The 26216-nt window shown below is 40.5% G+C and overlaps 2 protein-coding genes across 6 annotated transcripts in view; one reads left to right on the forward strand and one right to left on the reverse strand.

Annotated features, from left to right (window-relative positions):
- Positions 1-284: 284 nt before the first annotated feature.
- Positions 285-17700, forward strand: CCDC83 (coiled-coil domain containing 83). The gene is made up of 10 exons (XM_009642408.1): positions 285-370; positions 3255-3339; positions 5505-5673; positions 6318-6485; positions 9049-9140; positions 10305-10373; positions 12826-12947; positions 13974-14059; positions 15560-15744; positions 17521-17700. Exons 1-10 carry the CDS (start codon positions 285-287, stop codon positions 17698-17700), a joined length of 1242 nt encoding a protein of 413 aa, XP_009640703.1.
- Positions 17701-23806: 6106 nt separating this feature from the next.
- The window catches only part of PICALM (phosphatidylinositol binding clathrin assembly protein), a 74568-nt gene continuing 72158 nt past the window's right edge, over positions 23807-26216 (reverse strand). For all 5 annotated transcript variants that reach the window (XM_035898017.1, XM_035898009.1, XM_009642430.2 and 2 more), the window contains one exon: positions 23807-25205. In XM_035898017.1, coding sequence (XP_035753910.1) covers positions 25191-25205 — 15 coding nt within the window. In that variant the 3' untranslated portion in view covers positions 23807-25190. The remainder of the gene's footprint in view (positions 25206-26216) is intronic.

Genomic DNA, 26216 nt, shown 5'->3' on the forward strand with positions numbered 1-26216 from the left:
AGGGATGCAATAAGTAGTGACAGAGGCCACTGTTCACGAACCTAACTTTATTCACACTTCAGGATGTCCCAAAACATGGGCCTGAGTGCTGCCCTGGGCAGGATTATTGCTGTCAACAAAACATCTTGTTTTGTGTATTTCAGAACCATTAAGAACTTGCCACAAGTGACAAAGGCTGGTGAACATATGACATTTTGTAAACCTTTTCTTTTTTTTCCCCCTTCTTTTCTGCTTGCCCTTTCCTCCCTTTAGATCTAACTTCTAGCACAAGTGCAACAAAAAGCATGGAAGAGAGGAAGAAAGAGGAAAAACCAGAAGAGCAGCCTACAGAACCCGAATCAGCTCTCCCAGAAGCCTTACTAGAATTTCAGTAGGTTTAATATATTTAACTTTTCACTCACATAAAATATGTGAATGGACAAAGCAGATAACAAAGACAACTTACCCAATTCAGAGCCTGAGCTGATTGACTGCAGCAGTTGTGTGCTGTTCTTTTGTGTTCTTGTTTCAGGTTTTCAAGGCTATTTTGGAAATACACACTTTTTAAACTATACCTATAAGAAAGCGTTTAAGTGGGTCAGAAGTAATTTTATGCTGTTAGGTTATAACTTGGGAAAAAGAGTTTTATAAAACAAAAAAAAATCCATGGTTTTGTCTGCTAGTAGCAAGCTTTTGATCAGCATCCTTTGAAGTAGCAAGATCACATTTGATTGTGTTTTTTAGGATTCCTTGGTGTTCACAGAGGCATGTAGTCACTAGCCAGAACCTCAAGACCTACAGTTTGCTCCTTTGGCACAGCTGAGAGCTGATTTATTTTGAAAATAGTGGAGGGATAACTTAAAGGTCTCTTAAAATCAAGCAGAGGAAAATAAGAGCCAAGAGGTGAATATCTGAAGTAGTTACAAAATAGTCCAATTGTATTGATCTCCAATCTCTTGAGTAGATGATTAAAAGGGGAAAAATTAAGCTCTATGACTTTTATCAAAGAGATAGAAATTGAAAGGGGAAAGACCTCAACAACATCCAATATTCAACAATTACCAGCATTTAAGGAGCAAGGAGTAGTGCCTTGGTGTAGAAGTAAAAAGTGGGGTATGCAAACTGAAGAGCAACCACATACAGTTCTAGTGATATCTGTGGGAGTCTACAGGGTTTATGTGGGATTTTCTATTTAATTTTACAAAGAACAGAGTACAAATTTTCATAGTGAAACAGACCAGCTTTAGCTGAATCATATCACAAATAAATATGATCCAAAAAGTCAACAAGCCAACCCATCTATTTTGCTAAGAAATAAGCAAGCTGTATTACTAGGCTGTGAAAAAAACTCGCATCACTTTCTAATGAAATTGTTGTTATGCGTATCCAAGCAAATGGCTCATTTGTCTGAAGAGTCTTTCACTGAAATGGGCGCTGTACTGACACAGGTTATTTAGTTTCTACAGAAACAGTAGGGGAACAAGGGAAGAAAAGTATTTTTCTTTCTGTCTTTATCTTTGTCCCTCTCTCCTCTCTTTCTCTCTTTCCTTCTCTCTCTCTCCACCTCTGTAATCTATAATTTCTCTGTACCACTTGATTGAACAAAGCAGCATAATCATACAAGTGAATATCTGTCGCATTCCGCTTTAGGATTTCTCATTTGTGCAGTATTTATTTAACTTTCCTGCTTTTTCTTCTGTACATTGAAGAATGGTTGCTGTTCATAGTGAGTTTGCATTTTCAATATAGTTTTCTGTTTCAGGATTGGTTAGGAACAACAATTCTGTGAATTACTTGCCCTAGTAACATCCTATAGATGACAAAACTGTCATGGTAGTGGAGAGGACTGTTGTTTCTAGATGATTAAATCATCCAGATGAAGCCTAGTATACAGAGTTGAGAAAAATAGTATCAAAGGAATCATCAATTGGCTGTTTTGTAGCTTTAATCTGGCAAATACCATAGAAAAATAATCTAAAGAGGAAAGTTCCAATATGTAGCAGACAAAATAGCAAATTCTACTCATACAAATTTTTGACATTAACAAAGTGACAGATACAGACTGCCACTTCATGGAAAATCTTAAAGTAGCAGAAATTAAGATCAGCATCAGCATTGAAAATACAGAAATGGTTTAAAATGGCAGGTAATTGAGGAGGTTACACTGTGTGGTCAAACTGTCACCTCTGTCTCAGTGGTATATTTTTGCTGTAGCCATCACCACCATACCTCCACATCCCTGTTCTAGTCTCTCTAACTAATATTCTTGTACTTAATGGAAAACCTGAAGAAAGCCTTGGAGGACACTGACACCAGAGGGTGCAAATCTAGTAACCTGCAATTTGCATGACTGAGTGATCCAGACTCAGCCCGGAAAAAATGATTCTCTTTTAAAACAAATTAATACAATAAGGAGGGGCAAAAACAAAACCTCAAGGAACAATAGCTGTTGAAACAGTAAAAGATATTGTGATAACTGTAATATTTGCCTCTATTGTGCAGTATGTTGAATGAATTCTGGGAACAGAGGGAAACATTGCAGAGAATTTTGCAAATGGACACCATTTGCAATCCAGCATTTCTCATTCTACAAGAGAGAACACCAGAAAAAAAACCAAACTTATTTTACAGCTGTGGCAAAGAAGATGGCAAGTAGTTTATGGAAATTGTGAAAGCAATGAGCCAATTCTTTGGCAAAAAAGAATAAACTTACTTAGAGGATGCTACTTGGCCTGCAGTCCCTATTCCCTTAGCACTTCTTAAAGGCTAACAAGTTCTTGGTGTACAAATGCAGTTTATGAAGCAAACCACATTTTCAGAAAAATTGACTCCCATTAATTCTCCAGTTTGGGATTCATCTGGCCTATGTCTGGGTGAGTTGCCTAGGCTTCCTCTGTAGTGAGTGGTGAGTAACAAATATTTCTGGAGCACAAATAATCTTGTCCTAAAAGAGACCTGTGCAATAGGTCAGCTAAACCATATCCAGAAAGAATAAACCAGCTTAATCCTCTCTAGTGGTTACAAAAGAACAGTATAATCAGAGAGTCTGTTTCTCAGTAGGAGTATGAGATCCAAACCAACATGAAGGTCCAGCTGTATGTGGGAAATAACTTCTTTATGTCTAGTAAGTGGGCAGTGGCACCTACCCAAATGAGTCAAGCAATATGACAGAAAAACAAACATTTCAGTAGTATTCACTTCTAATCTAGCTTAAATAACATTCCTCTCTCTTCTGTTTTTGTAAGAGCGCCTCTTTCTTTACTCTTTCTCCACAGAATTGAGACAAAAGAAGCAGCAATTGATCAAGTTTTGTTTGACCTGAAACAAGTAGAAAAAAAGAACAAGGAATATCGTGATAGAGTAAGTGACCATGCATCACTCTCCTAACACATTTTATATGCGGTATTTTAGCTCAATTAATTTTATTCTTTTAGTCCTAATACTACAGTCACTAAAACTAGTCATTGCAGTGAATTTCTTACAGTCAATGGAACTAGAGTTAGTGAGTCACTTTATGTGCTAAAAGTTAAAGTGTTATCTGAATTAAACGTGACACAAAGCGTAAATGTCCTAAATATAACTGTGCAAAAAAGGAGCTGCAGGAGTGGAACATTGCAGAATAGGACACAGCAGTAAGGTAAAGTGAGTTCAGTGAAGGTGTTTTCCATGTGAGATCCTCAGTAACCACCTAAGTAATCTTACTCTGCAGCAAACATAGGACAGCAAGCGCCCCTCCAGTAGCTAACTTTACATTCAGGTCTGCCTTTTAAACAATCCTGCAAATATTCCTCAATATTTCAGCACACAAAGAATAAATGGTAGTAACTTAATTTTTGTCAGTAGTATTAGCAGATCTAACCAAATACTGAGATTTGCAGACCTTCTTTGATTCACTTCTGAGGTAATGGAGTTGCACAGGTTTTTATGAGAGTTTAATTGTTCTTCAGAACTTTATTACAGTGAAAATGAACAAAGAAGAAAGAGCATCACACAGTTGTCTAGGTGCGATTTTTAGCGCTGTGTGATGAAGGCTCACTTTCTTGTGGAATAAGGGTTGTATTGGGTCACTTTTAGAACAAGGTTGTGTAACTGCAGAGCCCTGGCCCAGGCTGCCCAGGGGGGTTGTGGAGTCTCCTTCTTTGGGAGATATTCAAAACCCGCCTGGACGATGTCCTGTGCAACCTGCTCTGGGTGACCCTGCTTTAGCAGGAGGGTTGGACTGGATGATCTCTGGAGGTCCCTTCCAACCCTTGCCATTCCGTGATTCTGTGAACTACCGATTGCACCTGAGTGACGCTTTAAAGAACTGTATATATGAACTGTATATAAAGCACTGTATATAAAAGGCCATAATATGGCATCTGATGACTGAGAGCAGTGAACTTGGAAGGTGGATATACATAGAGTCACTGAATGAAATTAATTCAAATCACTCAAAAATACTTAAACTGGATCACATGATTAAACACTGTTGCAGCCTGCACTTCCTATAGCAGCGAAACACTGAAACAAACAACGCCCCTCTGTCCTGCCCATGCCTGATTACTTGCCCTGCTTTTGCAAGTATCCATCTGTTTAGCTTTGCTTGGTGTTCCTGTCAGTCTTGAAGCCTGGATGGTGTTTCATTTGTGGCCATAACTATCGGTGGAAGTGGCATTTGGCTCTTCTCTCTGCAAATATCTGAAGTCTCTTATGATTATTCCCCCAATTTGCTGCTAGTTCATGGTCTCTCAAGGACTCCTTCATATTTTAGGCTGTGCGAGGTACTTCAGGACATGCTTGAAGAGCTATTTGTTTAATTTACCTATGTTTTGACAGTTCTTTGAGCTCCATTCTTCGTTTCCGGCTTAATGTTTCTGAGTGGTTTAGAGTTAATCCTTCTAGAAGTGAGGAATGCTTGAGATTCTCTTTGCTGTATAGTTACTGTTACAGTGTGGCTGGTATGGCTGTTTGCTGCTTTACGGAATCCTTTGGGAGCAAGCATACATGATCAGTAATTTCAAATAATTTGAGTGTCACTTGAGAGTGTAATGGCAAGGGGTTATAATCACAATTGTGGAATCAGCAGGTATAATTAGTTAATTCCAGCTCTGACAAGACTATTGTGGTTATGTGGAAGTGACCTGACTGTCTGATGACATTTCTACATGAAGGTGGTACACTGTCATGAAGAATGTTGACGTGAAGTAAATAACTCCTACAAATAAATATTGTTATTAAATTGGCCCACAAGGAACTGTCTTTCCAGGCAATGGAGGACTACTGATGTGCTGCACCAAGTACAGCAGTCATTTGTTTCTCATTTCCTAATAAAATAAGTTACTGAGAAACTTCTGAGACTTGCAAACTCTCCCTATTGCTCCATCCTTTTCGACTATGAAGAATAGATGGTTAGCTGAGTGGTTTTGCAGTGCATCCTGGCACTAGGTCAGATTTTACTTTTCCTCATTACTTAAGTTTGTCACTTCGAAAACTAATTTGAAAGTGTTTCAATACATGCATTTTCTTCTGTTGTTCATTCATAGAATGACCTTCTGAAGCAAGAACAGCAGGCACGCATCAGGCGCATACTAAGACAAATAGAAGAAGAGGAGAAAGCACAAGATGAAAAGGAGGTTGTAACTAGGGATGATGTGGAAGAGGCACTGAAAGCAAAATGGCAGCATGTTAAGGACAAAGAACAACTTCTGAAAGGTATGTTGTGGGTTGTGGAAGCGTGATTTGCAGTTTACACAGTTGGGACTGAGTACTTTTTTTTTATTTTATTTTCAATAGAGATTCAACTTCTTTGTTGCATAAAAATCATAAAGCTTTTTCTCCCCCACATTAAGCTCTCTCAACGTGGTAAGAGATTGTGGAGGGCTTATAAGTAAACCTGTTCCTTCCACAGTGGTTAATATTACCGTGCAAGTGCAGAGGCTTCATTTTTTCTATAAAGTTGAAACTCATGAAAGCCCTATGCACTGGCTCCACTGGAAGATTAAAAAAAAATTATCGATGGCAGCAAAAATGACCAGTTTTGATTGTTGAAAGTTCTGGCTGCCATCTGTCAGCTTCTCAGTGCGAGACACATGGGTCTTTGGTTACAACATTTCAGTAAGAAATGTTCTCTCCCCTCGGCAGAGAAAGTTCAAGCTGTTTTCAGCAATGATGGTGGCCCATGACATTATGTGAGGCCATCACGTTGTAATGTATTGAAGTGTAGAAGAATCACCCTTCTTTCTCCAATTCCAGTGAAGGCACCTTTATTAAAGAATTTGATGAAGTCATAAGAATTATGAACTATCAGTTTGAGAAATTGGTCATGTGCTTGTCTTCTGATGTTCTTATTTTAATAGATCTGCACTCCCAAATTGAAGAAACTGGCCAAAGACTTTCAGTAAAGCAGAGTGAGAGGGATTATTGGTTGGAGTACAAAAATGTAGGAAGTAAAATACAGGCCAACAAGATTAAGAATCTGGAAAAAGACATTAAGGAAGTCAAAGATGACCTTCACAGAGCAACAGGTCAGTTTATCGCCCTTTATTAAAGAGTCTTATGAAGTTGGAGAAATTATGAACACTTAAAGAAACTGATAACCTTGTCTTCTGATGATTTTCTTGTAAAATGTAGGCAAACCATATTTTAAAAATGTTACTGTGAAAGACAACAGTTTTCTAAAAACAAGTCTACCTGCATTTAGGTCTCCTACACACAGGTCTCCATTAGCAATCGTACTTAAAAATGTTGATTCTGTTCTTGTTGCTTCTGGTCATGCTACAAGCACTTCACGTGTTGAAAACTCCCTTGACAGGAAAGTAGCATGAGCTCATTCTTGAGATAGAGTTTTGAATTGAGCATGCTGGTTTAAATGCAGAACTAGAGGGAGCTGTTTAGCCAGTGGTCTGAACTTTGCCTCCTAGTTGCACAGTCTCGTGAATGAGGCCCTGCACAATTGCCAGTACAGACATCTGCAAGTACTGGGAACTGTTTTGATACTGACACAACAGTGGAAGTAATCTGAGCGCTTATGTATTCTGGTGCTGAGTGTTTTACAAAGATTTCTTTACTACTGCATTATTTTAAAACCACTTAAATATTTTGCTGTTACATAACCCGTGCTTCTGATGGGAGAAGGATGTCCTGGTTTTCTTCCTTTATGTCCCTCTCAGTATGCATGACGATAGCCAAGCAGCTGGTACTAACAGGCAGTGACACTGCTCTAAGGGTCTCTGTATATTCTGTGCCAACCATTACCAGGCATCAACTACTGTGGCTAAGAGCCAGCTAGCTATCTTTTTGTCTCTTGAAACATATTTTGTAATGATTAAGGTCTGCACTGCGTTTTCTACATTGCCAGATAGCTTGTCAGATACCCATCTCTGTATTCAGGAGAGGTTGATATTTTTCCTTATGTGTTTTTTTCTGTGTTCTTTATCAATTTAAAATTATGTTATACAGCTGCTGAAATATGAAATGAAAAAGAGAATGGGCTTTTATACAGAATGCCAGAATGAGCCAGTAGGAACATTTAGTCTGACCTCTCGCATGTCAAAGGCTACAGAGCCAAAGATTTGCAGTTCAACGGAAGTGTATTTATAGAAAGACTGTTACAGAGGTACATATAGCAGTTTCCTAATTAACATACTGCAAGATGATGCTGCCAGTACTGGATGTTAGCATACTATTTCACTCAACTTCCTAAAATCAAACTTATAAAGTGGGGAGTTCAGTCTTCTAGCCTACAAAAAAAAAATCTAACAGGTATAGCGGCAGCAAACTGGGCTTGTTCGCTCCTTGAATGTGTAACAGGCTTAGGGAACGCCTAGATGAAGAGGTTTCTGTGTCTGTAAGTATCACTGAAGGGCTTGATGCTGGCACAGTTCATGTGGTCTGGAGATGACATTTTAAACAAAATCGCTGGAGGGGAGAGGAAGCAAAAGAGCACCATACACTTACGTGAGGTCTGGGGAGAGCAGTGTTGCAGTGAGAGAGTTAGGGAAAACAGCCTCCTTAGAAACAGTATGTCTGAACAGTTCCTCCTTCATTCTCCCAGTACAACTCAGGTTGTTTAGCTGTCTGAAAGAATGAGAAGATGAATTAATTATAGTATGTAAGTACTTCCATTTCATTCTGCCAAGTCTAGGTGGTGGATTGATTAAGGCAGACCAGCTTCCAGAGTGTTAAATTAAGAACTAACGCACAACTAACACACCTTTCATATTTGACTGCCCTTGACTCCACAGTGGGTCCATGACCAGATACTCCTTTACAGCCAGATAAGCAATAGGCTGTCTGCAGCACAAGTGCAGAGCTAGGCTGAATTTCAAGCCTCTGGAACAAGTATGAAGTGCCTTCCTTCAAAGAAAATTACTACAATCTCATTCATTCCTTCAAAAGGAGCAAATACCAGGCAGCAGTGGGCTATTTAGAATAGCACAAAAACAGCTGAAGGGAAGGATGAAATAATTAAATAGCAAGTGACTAGGACTTGAAGCCAAACAAATTCAGCTGGGCATAAGACAGGCTTTCAAAATAATGGCCACAAGTAAGGATGAAAGCAAATCATTGAGGCAATTGCCACATTCTCCATTTTGTCCCGTTGTCTAATTAGAACCCCCTGGAAGGCTTAGATAAGTCAGGAAATTTAGTAGGCTCTTTATAATAACTATCTGAAAAAAATGCCATGTGCATAAGATGATCCAATACGCTGCTATACCTAAAAAATAAGTTTTCTAAGCAAATCTCTCGCATGACTCCAGGAGCTCTGCTATAGATAGAGACAAAATTTAGTGTTAAGATGCCAATGTTTTTTTTCAGACAACTGCTCAGTTTATTAGCTGTCGTAGTTGCCAAGAGAAATGTTTAAGCCACTTCAGATTTCTAGTTTTGCAGTTAACATTACCGTTCTCTGGGTTTAGGGGGACAATTTCTATGGAGAAGGATGTTTGAATCCTTTCTTGCGGAGCATCTGTGCACGTGATCCTGGCTGCTAAGTTCCAGTTTAGGAACAACATGCCAATTATCTATTTGTTGTCAGGAGAAACTGACGTCAGATAATGATTTCTGATTTTCTTTTTTGTTTTGAAGAATATTACAGAAATGCTTTGAACACAGTGAAAGAAGAAAATGACAGACTGGTTGAGAGGCACACGAAGTTAAGTAAGGAACAGGCCCCTGAGGTATTCTTTTTGCCTTTTTTAAAAGTATTAACTGCATCTGCATTAATAATTATTTTAACTTGAACTAAGACTTGGAACTTTTCTAAATAATTGAGAGTAAAATAAACTGTAAAACTTCTTACTAAACATGGCATTAGTTATTGTTATACACGCATGTATTTTTTTCTTTTTTACATCAGACTACCAATGAGTAGATGTGAATTTTACAAATGAGGCATGAGAAATTGAGGCACCATGAACTGATGTGTTCAAGAACGTATCACTTTTGCTATGACCTTGATTTTGACATTTGCATAGACTTCAAAACTAACAACACACTAAGAGATTGTCTGCATAGAAATAGACATCAATTGGGGAAAAAAATAATTTTATTTTGTACTTGTAAAGTACAACATTTTAAAAATGCTAAAATAGTGCAGTCTATAGTAAAATTCAGGCTTATTGATGTATAGACTTTTTTTTTTTTTTTTGTCATCTCTGCCAGCTGTGATTTGCAAACGTCATTTACAAAGCATTTATGGTGACGACTTCTCACACTCACAATATGCAAAATTTACTTTGTACTTCAGTACAAACCACTGATTGGGCCCATTAGGTGCTTGAATTCCTTGACCTCAGTGCTGGGATTTTCAGTCATGTAAGAACATAATTGACTGTGTTTATGGTGATCTACAGGGGCATCCTGCCTCCCAGTTGTTCCTTTCCTCTTACTGACATCAATAATTAAATTGTAGCCTTGGCTCATTAGCATAGACCCCTACATGTTTAAGTCACTTGTCATAGATCAGTACTGTGATCACAAATCACTGTGATTTGTGACTTTGCTTGGGGTTTTTAATAGCTAAAGGTTTGGTTTCCTGAAAACAGGAAGAATTGAGCAATAGCGGGAACTTGTTAGGCAAAAGGAGTTATCCTATTTTAATATGGGAAATTATAAAATATTGGTACATTGCTTGACATACAAACTGCACTAGGCAGCCTGATGGAGAAGAAACAGCTGGCCTTGTGGACTAAATCCCCTTGTAATCCCTCAGGGGATGCTACAGTCTGTTGTGTGGATGCTTCTTAATTATTTCCTGCTAAACAGCAGAAGGTTCTTTATAGTGTGCAGCGCTGTCAAAGTCCTGCTTTCAGCTGAGATGGTCTTAAATTGTGTTTTCTCAGAATGCTGTAAGATACTTAGACAAAAACAGTTGCAGAGAAATTGAAGAGAATGAATGGCTGAAAAAAGAGGTAAGAGGATCGCTTGTGTACAGTTTTTCATGGCTGTTCAGGTTTGAAATACAATGCCCTACAGTCATAACTGTTTCCAGTGATGGGCCTCTGAAGACTTTCCTAGGAAAAGGAGAGCGATTGTCCTGTAATTACTCTGTAATCCTGAGTAGCAATCAGTGTATGTGGTGAATAAAGGTAAAAGGTGAACATCTCTTGTAGTAAATGAAGGACCCATTTTCCTGCCCAAGCAGTTATATGGACTACAACATTCCATACTTAAGTTTATATCTGTGGAGATTGGGATACTATATAGTGTAAAGGCTCAACCATGTAAGTGTCTGAAGACTGTAGTTCTCAATTGCATTGAAGTTCTTGTATTGAAAGAAAATTGATATGGATGTTGGAAACGTTTTTGGAGAAAGGGCTTGAGACAGCTTTAAATGGGAGATAATAAAAAACCCCTGGAGATTAGTACACTGAAGAGAGGAAAATCAAAATCGTACATAGTTTTATTGATTACTTAATAGCTTTTATACTGTCCTTTAATGACAACATAGAGCTATATATATTAGATAGTTGTAACTTTTCTAGTCAAGGAGAAGCTTTTTTTTTGAGCCAAATTTAGGAAACGGATTTTTCCATGGTGACAATTTAATTGTGTTTGTTCCAGTCAAAACAGATTCTTTGTAGAGATCAAATCTAAGCAAGAGATGGGAGGGAGGAAATACCTTTCCCCACCTTTACAACCTCACCACTTAGAACTGAGCAAAACTTTTTTTGGAAATTAATAAATGAATTTATTATTTTTCAGTGCCACATCAGCAAACCTGGCAGAGGTTCCTCCCTTTTACTTCCTAGTTAAGATACTTGCCAGTATGCAGGGATACAGCTTTCCTTCTTCCCCTAAATGAGCTCTGAGCCTACATCTTTAACTTTTCCAGGGTGGGTGTCCAAACCACAGCTTCTGAGGCAATGAGGTAGGGGTCAATAGGAAAGAATTAATGTTTTAATCTGAATAAACAAACAGGAGCTCACATCTATACATCCTATCACTGAATAAGAATTCCCTTCCCATCTCCCTGTCTCACTGAACACTTAACGAATTTTACACACACTAGGCAGTGTCAACAAGGGAGATCCACCTGGGAGTACTCTTACATCCTGACAAGCCCTCACCTTGGAGCTGAGGGATTTGGGTTTCTTCCCTCTCAGCTAGAAGTTTCCTATATTATGAATTAGTTTCCTATGTTACTAGTTTCCTATGTTATGAATTGGTGCTTTGAATTATTGCGGAAAACAAAACTATTATCACTAACTTCTCCAGTCCGCTGGATTCACCCACACATTTTCTCTGCTTTTCTTACAAAGATGAAATCTTTACTTTCAGGCTAATGTTTATATGTAGCTGACAGACTCTTCCAGTATTTTCTTTTGGGGAAATAAACCAAAAATTTCAGTTTTGTCCAGGTTAAAAATTTATCATTTTTTCAGTTTGGCCACTGAACTGAAAAATGACTTACCAAAACAGACCTAAACTAGTTATCTCCAAATTTGAACAGCTTTGGAGACTTCAGTCACATTTTTCCGTGGTTATTGTGTCACACCAAGATGGTGCAAAGCTGCATCACCTCATTGTGCCAAGCCACATCCTGTTACTGGTTAATGTCCTGTCATTTTCACCCTTTTTTAATCCCTGGGAGAAACGGGAACTAGTTATTAACTGCAAATTTGGATGATTATAGCTGGGTTAATCTGGCTTTGGTGAGAACAGATGCATTCAGATCACTAGGTACTGTTTTTAAACATGTGCATATGGCTAAGATTTCTGGGAGGTATCCGTCCCATAGCACATTCCGCTTCCCAGTGAAGGGGTAGGAACTTGCTTGTACTCCAAGAAAAGTGAGAGGAATTGTGGGAACTGAATAACTGGTATCCTTTGGTTAATACAAATTCACAGCAATATGGGGCGATTACCAGTCCAGAAGAAAATAGAACCTGGGGTTTTAGCCAATGTCGTAGCTAACTTGGACCGAGCGCTTCACTAATTCTGGGTAAAAAGGCTTTGTGTATAGGCAGGAATTAGAAAAGCAGCACTTGCTGAGCAAGAGCCTGAATTTAACTCTACAGAGAAGGTTTTTCTCTCTCAAAGCTCTGATTTGAAAGCAAAAAAGAAAAATCCAGAGCTTCTGTCTACCAGACCTGTTTGGCTACATGCGAAGGTTCTGCTGTCAGGGTTGCATAGCCCAAATGAGTGGCTGTGACTGACAGAGTTGTGCCCATAAAGGGTTCTAATGAAGGTGTGAAAGAAAATGTGTCATTGTTTCTCCACCAAATGCGCAGTCTTGCTGATACAGCTACATTCTTTCTAGGTATGTGCTGTTGAGATAGTTACTATGAAAGCTTTCCAAAATGGGTCTAGTCTTTCTAAGATGATCATTTTTTGTTTGTTTTTTTTTTAAATTGTCAAAAGGTTAAGATGTACCAGAAGGAAGTAAATGATTTGAAAGCCTCTATTCAGCTCCTGGAAGAAGAAAATATCGGTTTAGTGACAAAACTGATTGATGGCAGACTTCAGAATCTGAGAGTGCCCAGGTAAAATGATGCCTTTCTAGAATTTTTTTTAAACGTATTGGCACTTTCTGCCTCTAGAGCTATTTGGGCTCTCCCACAACAAAGCCAAAGTAGTTTCCTAGTTGAGGGGAGGCAGGATTTGACTGATTATGTGTGGGACTTGTATCTCTGAAGGGTGACAGTGACATTGTAACCTCCTAAATACTAAAATTCAGGGAAGAAACAGTGTTCTTTAATAAAACTATTAAGACCTAGTGACACTCACTTTCTTTTAGCGGGGATACCACTGGGGCTTGGAAATAGTTTCTTTCTATTGTAGTTGTCTCAGACCCAGCTTCTCAGCCCAAGTGCTGAGTAATAGATTTTTCCTTTGCTGTTGGCAAAATGTTTAAGGATGTGAAGATTAATATGCAAATATATGGGAGTTTTGCAATCTCAAGTGAAACAGGTGATCTGGTACTGAGTAAGGAAGAGGCCTTGGGATAGGTCTGTCTACAGAGGTGCCTGTAGTATTAGTTCCTTTTGTATTGAAATTATGTAACTTGTTCCCTAGAGAAAGATTAATTTAGCTCCAAAATGTCAACACTAATGGTATCAAAAGCACAATGCAACAATGGGAATGATCCATCTTCATTTTCCAGTCCCAGCTCAGTGATTTTAGCCACATTGCATAAAAAATTTCCAAGTCTTAAGAAGTCACCATTCTTCTCCAAACTTTGGACTGCTTTTCAGTGAGACCTGCCAGCTGTGGTTTGAATCTTGGACTGACTGGAGACTACAACATTTGTTTTCTTTTAGTCTCATGGACATAGTTGAACTTAGGCACTAAGAATAAAAAAGACCAGCGCATTAGCCACTAAGCTACCTGGCTGCCTCCATTGCATTTTTAAAACGTTGCGCTATTCTGCATTTGTGGTTAAGCGGCAAATGGCTTTCAGAAAGGGTGACCTCCTCTCCACCCCAAAAGTTTGCACCAGACAATTTAGAGAGAAAATTCAGACCTCCAATATGAGTTTCACTTTATTGGGTTTTTTTTTTATTTCATAGGCATTTGTTTCTTACCCAGGCAGCTGGCTTGCAAGATGAATTTCCTAAGGATGAAATGAAAGAAGTAGAATACAGAGAGTATGCAGGTAATGCACATGCCAGCACCTTATAAGAATTAATAAGTCACTGAACATTTAAGTACTTCTTATTTTTTGTTTTATGAAACTGCGTGTTTTACATGGTGAACACTTAATTTCCCACTTAAATGCAGCCACCACAGCAATGATAAGGTATTTTGCATTAAGATGACAAAACCACAATCTACCTGTAATACAGTTTTAAAATTGAAATTGGTGTTTAGAATGTTGGATCTAATTACTCATATAGAGCTAAGCCTGGAATGTGGTTAATAAGATCGGCCATCCTTCGTGATATGATATGATTCGTATCTTAATCATTATTTACTGACCCATATCAACATAACTTCATTATTATCTTGTCCCTGAGAGGACACTCTTGAACTCTACACTGGCTTTCACTTGGAATGTACATGCTCTTTACAGTCATTCAGCTCATAGAGCTACACCAGAATTAATTCTAAAGGAATCCCTAGCAAGAGCAGCTGAAGCTGCATGGAGCTCAGACCAAGCTGAGACTCTTGGTAAGCAGTACTGAATCTCCATCTGTTCTGGTAGGCGTGCCCAGGAAAAGGATATACCATTAGGCAAGAAGGACCATGTGAGTGTGCTTACCTGTTTAGGGTGGTTTCTATGGATTCCTTAGCATCACATGTTTTATGTTACATCTTTGTGTGAGTAGAAGAAAGGGGAGGGTGTGTGTAAAAAATTAAATCACAGAGGTAAATTGCAACAATTGAAGCCATACATTTACAAATACATGAACACGTCAGATCACATGAAAAAGTTCTGATCACTTCCAGCCATAGGTCGGCCTTTCTGGAACCATAAGGCACCAGCAACCATGTTGACTAAGACTTCTGAATTAGACGTCTGTTTCCTTTGAACGGTTCAGCTCTATTACCTTTGCTAGACCTTTACAATAGTTACCAGGAGGAGTAGGTTTTGTTCCAATAAGCTGCGGTCAAGTCACTGTCCCAGGCAAACATACAACTTGGTAGTCCATGCCCAGAATTGTCTATCATCCTGAGAACTAGTCAACTGCAAATGCGAGCTCTTCAGGAGAGCTATAAGTCGACTAGCTGTCTTTCAGGAACTCCTATGTATGTACGTGTAGAGATTCATGCATGGTTATACAAAAAGTTTATACTTGTTTTTGCTATCTTTCTTTTTTTTTAACTATGCAGGGCTATACACGATTTAGTGTTGAACCGATCAAAGTTCATTTTTTCCTCTGCCCTGTCCCACAGACCCATTACTTCTAACTTCCAATGAATTTCAGTCCCTGATCTTGGTCAGAAATTGTGAACAGAAGTAAACATAGGAAAATCAGTGAGCAAAATCAACGTTTGGCTTGGGTTGCCAATTAAAAATCCTACCAAGCTGTTCTTTACATCACACTGGCCAAGCCAAATTGAAGATTGCAGGCAATGCTCATAGAAAGTACTAATTCTGATCTGCATAAAGCTTAACAATTACATACACATCATTGTTCTTCTCTTTAAAAAGCAAAGACAGATGGAGATGAAAGCATCAGAAGTGCCACAGTCTCCAGTCAGAAAAAACCTGCCTTTCCAAAGTTTCAGTCTAAAACAGAGAATGAGGCGCCTCAAGACAGTGATGAGGAGATGTGGGAAAATTCATTCACTCCAACTCTTGAAGGCTTGTTGCATGAAGATGAAAAAGATTTCCAGGTATGAGTTAAAGTAATGGGGTCTTTCACTGACACATATTTCAGTATGGAGCATGAGCTACTGCCAGGAGCGTTCTATTCCCAGTGGTGTTACAGCAGAAAAAACTCCAAGCTCTTTTACCTAGTGTACAATTCAGATGCTTAATCACAGGCATCTGGTGCTATTTGAGATGGTTAGGACACTCCCTGTCCTTCAGATGCTGGGCCAAAAGAGCATAGGTTCTGTGTCATCCAGGCCAGCCTCACGTGGATGTTTTGGATGCATTAGGGCATTTCTGGTAGCACATTGTTTTGGCAACTGAATGGTGTCCTAGGAATCAGCATACATGGGTCAGGATAAAAAAAATTCTGAATGTCACCAAGTGACAGTTTTCTATGGTGTTGCACAGATTCTTGTTTGCTTGGATGCTGGTTCTTTTAGAACTTATGTTGCATAGTAGCATTAAAGGATCCACAAGTCATTTAATCCTTCAACAGAAAGCCAGGATGAAGGTGTTGCCAGGTGAAAAATACAGGGGTTGAGAAAATAAAAAGGTACAGGTTATGTGTAAATAAACAGAGTTGGTGTCGTTCTCAAAAGAGGTGATGGCACCTGCTCCAGGAGGTCTTTGGCTCTGGGTTGCAAAAAGATGTTTCCTGGGTGCCATTTGATACTACGTTCTTGAATACATTTGTAAAGAAACTAATTGCTCTCAGAAAATACATTACATCATTGATTTCTACTGCAAATAGAAGAAGATGCAGACATGGTGCAGACTGCAGCACTCGCTGTGTAAAGCTACTTCTCCATGTTTCTTTACTATTGAATATTCTATTTAAACACACTCAATAATGATTTTAAAACAACTCTTTTTCTAGAAATTTGGCATTAGTTTGATTAATACTCTGTGACTTGTGTACAGAAGAATCATCCTGTTGCCTTGATCAGAGACTAATTTAGGGAGTGGCTATGTCCTGAAGAGTCATTACACAGAAAAGCTGAACATTTAACAAAAAAAATATAAATGTGTCCAGCTGTTTCCTTGCCATTGTTGCCTTGGGAGAGGAATTCTAGCTTTACTTCTTTCTTCTGGCTGTTAGCACTGCAGAGCCCACCCCACTGAGGGACACAGGTGCCACTGATGTTCTTGTACTTTATAACAGCGAATGTGTAATGGCAAACAGTGGAGTTGCATTGGGAGCTGTTACTGAAAGCATTTACTAAATAGAGGCGATTCAAGAACTTGCACTGTAGGGTTCCTTCTTCCCTCTCCCTGGCCTTGGCTGTATGGTCCTGCTCCCGCCTGTAGTGCACATCGGCCTTTTCTGTAGCTGATTCACTCGCTAACCCAGCAGAAAATCTTGCCCGCTTTTCCTCCTCCTGAATTAGTTTTCTGTTGGGTTAGTCAAGCAAATTGACTCAGAGGTTTGGAGAAGACCAGAGCCAGCACAGACATAGTGGAAGCACAGGGCTGGTCTTGGATCTCTCTCTTTTGGCAGTAGTGAGCTGTTGGATTAGTTTAATTCTTCTCACAGAACTGAACTTGGGAGCAGAACTTGGGTTTGCAGAGAAAATGTTATTGGTGAAAACAAACAGGAAAAGAAGAGGAGCAGCAGGGCTGCAGCCTCCTAAGATGAGCTGGCTTGTAAACCAAGCCCGTTAACACTGATGTTACCAAACACAGCAACCCCAGGGTGGCATCTTTACATTTGTTTTTGAAAGGAAAGTTGCTGGGTTTTTTGAAGAATGATTGCTTTTCTATGTAATTGCAGAAGAATAATATACTTTCTTCCTAAGGAATACTCAAAACTGGGTCCTCTGGAGACAAAGCTAATGTGTGTGGTTGGAAGAGCCATGCCCATTCATAAAGAAGAAATGCCAGGCAGGAGCCACGCAGAAGATGGCATTATTGGTAAATCAGACAGGCATATCACAGCTCAGATGATTAAGGCCTTACCTAAAGAAAAGGTTGGTTAAAAATAGACAAACTGCGCTGTTAATGTAAAACCATAAGATTCCCAGTTCATTAAATATTTGCTCTGTTCTTCAAGGAGTGTGTGGCACTGGGCTTTGTGGAAACTATTTTTAAATAGAGTGCCGGAATCATGATTTGCATGTACAAGTTTAATGAGAGGTGTGCTGTGTGCAGGTGGCTAACTGAAAGGTTGCTTTCCTTACCACTGTGAGAGCTCTTGTGCACTTCTTGGGCTTCTCACTCCAAGTAGCTGCACATACACCTAATAAAGGATCCGAGTTAATATTCATTTTTTGTGGTCCTCACTTGCAGTCTGTCAAATGTGGAATTCCCTCTTGATCAGACACAGAATGGGTAAATGCAGGCTGCCATAAAATGTAGACCTGTTACAAAAGACTTAACACCCTGCTAAAGCAGAATCTAATTTATCCAACCATAATTCAACTATTGCTAGAAATTGAATGTTTGAATGCATTTTATGTCTCTGTAAACCCCTTAGTTAAATATATTGAAATAACCAAACATCAGTTGAAAAAAAACAAACACCAAAACCTCAGAGTATAAAAATCAAAGTCTTAATTTATTTTTTTTTTTAGAATTAGCCAAATACATTGTGTAACCCTGTATCTTCAGTTTGTGGCTAGTCTCTGTGAACATATATCTTAGTGCACTGATTCAGTAGGGTTTTTTTTTTTTCCACTCCCATTGCACTTTCTGGACACCCTATCAGGAGTATGCAATGCAGTTACTTCCCCACAGGCACAAGTAGTTTTCTGACCTACGTATTTCCTATTTAGAAACTTTTGGAAGTGTTGAATAATCTGATTTAAACCCTTGATAGCTTAATCAGCTGTTTGGAATAAGCTTTTTTAAAAACATAAACATTTTAAACAACTTGTATCTATGCAGTGTCTCATCTTACCCTGTACCTGTACTTAAGTGCAAACATCTTTCACTTTTCAAGCCAGCTCAGGTATTCCTTGCCCAGCAGGTGACTCCTGGAGTTGCAGGTGAGTTGAACTGTTCTCTGGGCTCTGCTGCCTACAGCTCCTCAGAAACCAGGCTCACAAGTAGACATGTAAAGGTAGGAGCCTTAATCTCAGACTGAATCTCACCTGTGTTGCCGTGTAGTAAACAGTTAAATGAGTTTGGACATGTCCCTGCTGTAACCCAACTGAGTTACGGCGAAGACCAAGGTGACTCCTAGCGCCCAAACCTTGAGAGAACGGGGATCCGTACTTGCGAGGTGGTGATGTTTTCAGCACAACAGAAGCCTCCTTGGCTCCACTGGCTTTCTTTGAGTGAAGTGCAAGCCCTGTGAAATGGCTTACTTGAAAGAGAGATTAGTTCTGCTCAGGGATTAGTTTAGCTTTTCATTTCATCGCAGAATTAGAATATGGCTTATGCTGAGCAGCTTTGCAGTTAAAGATAGGCCTCTCCTTCTTCCCACCGCTCCCCAGAGGGCATTCACATTCCCTAGCGATGTAAACGCAGGGCCCATCTCTAGGCTTCTCTTCGCTTACGCCCCTAATGCATGCCACCAAGTGTGGGACATATGGCAGGACAGCATAAACTTGTACCTTGGAAAAAAGAAACTTCGCCTCTTGAAGTCACCATTTAGCCTTTTGCCGTAAATGCCTGTGGGTGAGAGGGAGTTAAAAAGAAATCTGAAACATGCTAATTAGGGTACAGGCCACAGGGAGCCTGCACAAGCCAGAAGCAACAGCCTGCAGCACAACATATTTAGTCAAGTGTCCCAAATCCCCTTGATTTCTATAGGATTACTATTAAGGCCGGTGGGAGGCTTTAATATGGAGAAAGCTAGGTCTTCAGCAAATGAGGCATCTGGATTTGATAATTTTCTTACTGGCACAAACCTCTCAGAAATGAGCAACATGTAAAACAGAGGGCTGATCAGTCCCCTTTCTGGCAGCACGGCCAGTGCTTCCAACTCCTACTTAAACAACGGGAGTCAGGGTCCACTTACTCCAATTAGGACAGAGCTTACAGGGGTCACCCTTAAATTCCCAGCATTACGAAATACCTTTTCTTTACTGTGTTTCTGTTGCGCAAGATGACTGTAGGACACGAGTTAGGCTACAAGATGCAGAGAAGTGCCCATGCATCCCCACAGCTATAATCCAAGCCAAGCCTCGGCTGAGCTGGAGTTATGTATTTAACTGGCACACAACTCTGGGAAACTTGGTTTCAACAGGAAAAAAGAAACCTCACAAGCGTTCACTGGAAATTCAAAGTTAAAGAAACATGAGCATCACCCAAGTAATAAAAGCCACTTTAGTAGAACTTAAGTCCATGTGCTGGAACTGAGGAACATCAATCCATCAAATGCCTAAAAAGCACAACGGAGCGGGGTGGGGTGCGCTGCCAGCCTGTACCCACTCCCGTGATTAAAGGAGCTGCCTACCTCAGCTGGTTTGAACCTTCTCTGCGCAATCTCCCTGTTTACCTCAGCACGCTGCTGGTTTGAACCTTCTCTGCGCAATCTCCCTGTGCAGTCAAGCAACTGCATTACATTGCTTTCTCGTCTGGCCGCGCAGGTCTGGTCTCTCCCCAGCCTGAGCTGCGGGGAACTGCAGGTCGCTTCACTTTTGGTCTGATTTTTGAGAGGTTTGCAGCCTCCTGTGCAGCTAGGTTATATAACACGGCAATCTTTCCACAGGTTCAGACCTGCATGTTTTGGGAAACGAGGGTAGGAGACTTGTTCTGCAGCATGTGTTCTTGTCTGGCTGCTTTCCGAGGGAGAAGTTTATAATAAACGCTCTGCTTCTGTGGGCTGAAAGGAGTTTGCCAGAAATAAGGTCAAGGCAGAAGCTAATGGACTGAGAAGTTACACCGTAGTGACAAGCACGGAACAGAGGCTCTAACGGTATTAGCGTCTTAAGCCGCCGATGTTTTGCAGCTGGATGTTCCTCTGAAAAAAAGACTTTCCCCTGGATTCCGAGCCCGCTGTAGAAGGAAGGACGGCTCTCTGTAACGCTACGCTTCAGAGCTCGCGTTCTGCTTACCGCAAACGCTGTGTTGTTTTAGGACGCGAGATGGTAAGAACATGCCAACACCCGTTCCCATATGTGACCCATAGAACATCTCCACTGAGCCACAGAAAACTGGGATTTGACATGGTGCTGGATATTTTCCTCACTTTTAGCAATTAAAGGGCAGCAAGAGGCTAAAATTGTATCAAATAATGCTTTTCTAGAAAAAACAACACTTGGGCAATCGCTGTAGCCGGCAGGGGGAAGCTCAGCAGCTACCACTGCGAACAAAGCAGCGATCTATGCTATGAAAATGAAGCCGAGGCCTCAGCTCTCCTCGTGTACCTCAGCTGCCGGACATCCAGAGCAACACACTTGCATCCAACACATTCTCAGTGCCACCATCAGCTCCTGCAACAGAACTTCTAAGGAAGTTGGCTGTTTGTTCTCAGGCTTTTTCATCTTTGCCTCAGGAAATTTCATCAGCAGAGAAGCAAGAAAAGAAGTAAGAAATGTGTTTTACTCAAATCGTAGGCTGATTTGTTATCTCAGGCAAGGTGTCTCCCACAGGTGAAACGGATATCGTATTTCCTCAGCCTTCAGATACAAAAGGGTGCCAAGTGGGTGGCAGCAACCTTGCACCTTCAGGGGAAGCTGCTGAGGGCCCTCTCCTCCTCCCTCATTCTGCTCTAGCTGGGACCAAGATCAGCCAGGTCCCTTCATTCTCCAGTTTGAACATGGAAAACATGAGCAACTCTCAGCAAAGGATGTCAAGACTGTTTCTGCTCTCTCTGCTGCAGCGTGAGCGAGTGGCAAAGGTCAGGTCTGAAGACTGCCAACAGGCCAAGGAGAAAGCTGCTCTTTAGTTTACGTATGCCCCCATTAACACTGGTTTTCCTTCTGCATTCGGCACTTTTCTTCACAACCCCTCACATTATCTCATCAGTCTTCTGCTCCCATCAGCACTTCCTCCCTTTCCCAGGGTTTTTGGTACCCAATTCTCATTTTTCTACCACAACCTTGATCTCAATTATGTCATGGCCTTCAAGTTGCAATTCATTTACAGCACTACAAAATGTACAGCAGGCTCTGAAAACAGGCACTTTGTGTCTAATAAAAGATGCAGGGTTTCACCCTGTCCCTCCTCCTTGCTGAAGGGCTGGGTTGGCGGCGGGGAGGGTCTGTGACTTACCCCGGTAGCTGGATGAACGGACCATCCGATGTCCCGTAGAAACCATTTTTAAACATTTCCTGAGGTAGTGTCTGTGTCAGGTTACTGCACATTAACCGTTCAGTTTAGTTTGTGACAAAGACCAGTAATTTAAATGTACGCTGTGGCAAAGAGCAGTAGCAGCAAAATAAATTGTCTTCAGATGAAGATTCTACATTTGGGCTTTTAAGAAAACACATGAAGGTAGTAGCTGTGCAGGCTCTTGTTCTGGCAGGAGTAATTATCTCAAGAGGTAAGTCCAGTTGTTTTCATGATATAATTCTCTGATTTAAAAAAAAAAATAATTAAAAGCATTGTGACGATGCTGACACCCTAATTTCCTTCACAAGGCTGTAAAAGGAACCGCAGCCCTCTAACCAAGCACTGCATCCTCCCCGGCTCCCCAGGAGCAGGCAGCTTTCCTAGACAGAGTTTGCTCTTCCTCTCAATTTTGAGGAGAAGCAGGTTTTCACAACCCCCCGTTATTGAAAACGGCCAGTAATTCAAAAGAAACGTGTCCACGAGCTGCGCTTTTTAAATTAAGCTACAATTGTTATCCCAGCAATACTGAAAGCAAACATAATTAGAAACAAAGCAAATGGGAGAATAATCCTCAGGAAAACTCTCAAGCCCGTTTGTCTCTGAAGAGCAAACCAAAAGCAAGGTTTATTAGCAAGACCTCCAACAAGAAAGCTTAACCCGCGCAGCGGCTGCGTTAAGGACACAGAGCTGCTGTGAGCGAGCAGTAAAGGATAACAGCGTCAGAACCCGGCAGAAGAGGCGTACTTTGTTGGTTTGGGGATTTTTGGCACCTCCATGACTTGCAACCTCAGGCCCACAGCCCCCCAAAGGGGTTCCAAGGGATCAAAAATCTACGCAAGCTGATTTATCCACCGCCCACTGCCTCCAAACAAGAGACTGAAAGGACCGTGCAGAGAGCATCATGGGCCTGAGAAGATGACAAGGTTGGCGTCTGTTTTTATCGTAACCCAGCACACTGGGCATTGGAGGAGGAGGAGGAGGAGGAAGGTCTACCTTGATCTTCCACACAAGCTATGGACCATGCTTCAGAACAATCTGTGCCCCAGTAGCAACTGATTAAGCTAATGGGACACAAATGTGCACCTTTTTTCCAGCTGACCCCCGATTCAGACAACTCACATTTTGAGATTCCAAGTGCAAGCAAAAACCGAGAAGTTGTTCCATGATGGTGCAGCCCCACACTGAAAGCTGCGTTTGTAGGAAGGTAAAGATTTAAGTAAGCTGTATAGGAAACTCCCCAGATCTGGGCACGCCCGTTATATACTCGAAAAGTAACAGGTTCAGGGGTTCTTAATTCATGCTTTTAGAAACACATTTTAAATCTACTGATCATTTTATGATGTACATCCTTCGGGACAAGCCTCGGGTAGTTGAGAAGAGGGAAGTTCCGTTTAATTTACAGCTCCCCGTGACAAAACCTAGCCTCTGATGCCGACGGCTGTCTGAGCAAGCTCTCCAAACCTTCACCAGCATTAACCGCTGCTGGAAGATTAGGGAAGATACCCAAATAATTATTGTGGCGTATTTATACTTCTCGCTCAGTTGTAAACAGTACCAATTATTGCCGTGGATATTTTGAAAAACTAGAAGATGGTGAAATACCCTATTAAGGAATCCAGCTCTTAATGAGACAACGCATTGGAGTGGAACCAAGGCATCTGCTGCAGTACCACCGGGACGACGGCGCACAGATCGCGTCACTCAGGGATTCACAGTGCTGCACTCCCTGAAATACAGTACGCACGTGTGAAATACATTTGGTATCTTCTTAAGTAAACAAAGCAGTTACCAGTGCCCGATTAAAGCAGCAAAAAAAAAAAAAAAAAAAAAAGAAAAGAAGCACCTCAGACTTTCATACCGTAACAAAAGTTCTGTGGAAGCTGCATTTTATTTGAAAATCCACCCATTTTTGCTAACATACATTTTAATATTTTAAACAAAAATAGAATCTGCAGAGACAATGCAGCAAGTATGCTTAATTCATGTACAGAATTGCTTTCATATCATTGACGATCCTTCGGAAGGCCCCACTCCACCCAGAAGTTACGATGTATTTACACAAAGCACCGATCAACAGTGCGACTTTGATTCTTCGCGAACTAAATACCCACCAGACACATGGAGGGAAGCTGCTCCCCCCCCCCCCCCCCTTTTTTTTTTTCTTACTTTTAAAAGGTACATGATCATAAACATGGCGCTAGCCAAATGAAAAGGCTCCCCCCCCCAACACATAATGCCTCAATTTTTTTAAATTTACTTTTTTTACAGAAAAGAAGGAAAGTCTTAAAGTGAAAGCAATTCCTCACATTCATTTTGGAAAGGCCTTATAATGTCAAATGTAAAAATAATGACATGCCAAGCACAAAGCAATAAAGTTCCTTCCCAATGCACTAATGCTGAATTAAAAATGTAGTGCTTCTCCTAGTCAGTTAACTGTTCCCTTGCAAAATCCTAGGCACAGAATTGACTATAAGGATTAATGCATTTTACAGCTCTTCCCTAATTCCCATATATACTGAGAATTCATTAGATTCAGACCTTTAAAATATTTAGTGCTCTGTACGTCAGCTGAAAAGCGTTCTGAATCAGATTCATTCTTTGTGGATAAAAATCAGACATACTGTATACATCCATACTCATTTTCATAAGGAGGTTTTTTGATACAATATTAATGTTAAATTGATAATCATAAATAAATACAAACAATAATACATAAGGAATGTCTACTGCAAACTGAATATATAATTTTTTAAAAAAAGTTAATTTCCATTACTGCTGTGCCTACATTGGTGAGGACTGAAGAAAAGGTAACTGCAGAATTAAGAGTTAGGATTGACCCTCCCCTGCCCAGTCTTGTTGTGGGTTATGGTAAAGGATGCATCTCCGTTCCAGACAGCATTTCCAAACACCAATCTCAATTTCCAGAATAAAGGCTTCTCCTCGTTTGTTACCGATTATGGATACTATTAGAAGCTGACAGTATTGACGTGTTAGTCACCAGGACAAAAACAAACAAACAAAAAAAAAAACTTAGTCGTAATTCATGGCAATTCTTGGCTTTGTATTGTTTATTGATGTTTTCTCATGGAGTTGTCCCAGGTTCCTTCATTGTGGTCTTCATCATTTCACTGCATCGTCTAATGGAAGAGGAGAGTTTGAGAGACTGAAGTTCATTTTTTCCTGGAAGTGGGGGTTTACTGGTGAGCACGTCTTTTGGAAACGTTCCTTTCTCTTCCATCTAACACAGTTACATAAACTGAATCTGCAAAGATTAAAAACCCTCGTGTTAACATCCAACAGAAGTAGGACTTCACCATACAACTGTGTTTTCTTCAAAAATTTCCATTCTTCAAATGCCCAAGCTACCCCAAGATCTGAAGTTTTGAACAGAAACAAAAATTTTACAAAATCAGGGCCAGAAAACAACCAAAAGCCATCAGGATGTTTTTCCAACTGCCCCAGCCTTTGGAACACCTCTTTGCACTAAGCTGGTCTGTCCAACAATAAAAGCCCTACTTATCCGTGCAATATTGTCACCAGCGGCAGCGTAACACAGATCAACCTCATCATGAAGAGAACTCAAGGTCACTTTTCATGCTGAACCAGAGGAAGCACACAAAGAAAAGCAGATGCTGTGCGCGATGAAGCCTCCTCCTCCTCCTTTACACTGTGTTCTTGATTTTTTTTCCATGTTTTCACTCATTTTAGTATTTAATTCCTGCCTGCCCCGACTGATAAAAAAAGAACAGAAAAACTCCAGTGCACATCTGTGCCAAACTGAACCCTCGCACACGTGAAACCAAGCCTCTCCTCCTGCATGAAGCCAGCTCTCTGGTCAAGCAACCGGGTGAAGCACACCAGCAGACAGCCGGCAGTCGGGTCTTTGCTGCTGACCGCCAGCCCTGAACACCTTCCTGATGGAACGGTAAACGCCAGGGAGTCCCAATTCCTCCTCCCCAGCTGCAGCAAAGTCCCTTGGGTGCTGGCTCCCGCACTTCAGAAAGGAACGCTCAAACTTTATTTCCAACAGACTGAAGCAAAATGACTCTATCGGGCCTTTAAACCGCTGCAGTTAAGTACATCGAGTTTCCAAGTCACTTCCACAGTGCTTCCAACTCAACATGACTTGTTTTATTTTCTCCAGAAACAGTTCTAGTCACGTTAATAAAACTGGAATTAGAACTTCAATTTTGTTTTATATTACAAAAACCAGCATCTCCCCAGAATAACGAACAATACCTAAGTTGTTCTACAAGAAATCCTGGAGAGAGAG

Source organism: Egretta garzetta, unplaced genomic scaffold (assembly GCF_000687185.1).
Source record: "Egretta garzetta isolate BGI_Z169 unplaced genomic scaffold, ASM68718v1 scaffold20, whole genome shotgun sequence".
NCBI lineage: Eukaryota > Metazoa > Chordata > Aves > Pelecaniformes > Ardeidae > Egretta > Egretta garzetta.

What these genes read in the sequence shown, in the direction of transcription:
- CCDC83 (XM_009642408.1), top strand. Translation starts at nt 285, where the DNA reads ATGGAAGAGAGGAAGAAAGAGGAAAAACCAGAAGAGCAGCCTACAGAA. An exon ending in GAAGCCTTACTAGAATTTCA is followed by an intron (nt 371 to 3,254) that starts GTAGGTTTAATA and finishes CTTTCTCCACAG; the next exon opens with AATTGAGACAAAAGAAGCAG. An exon ending in AAGATGAAAAAGATTTCCAG is followed by an intron (nt 15,745 to 17,520) that starts GTATGAGTTAAA and finishes TTTCTTCCTAAG; the next exon opens with GAATACTCAAAACTGGGTCC.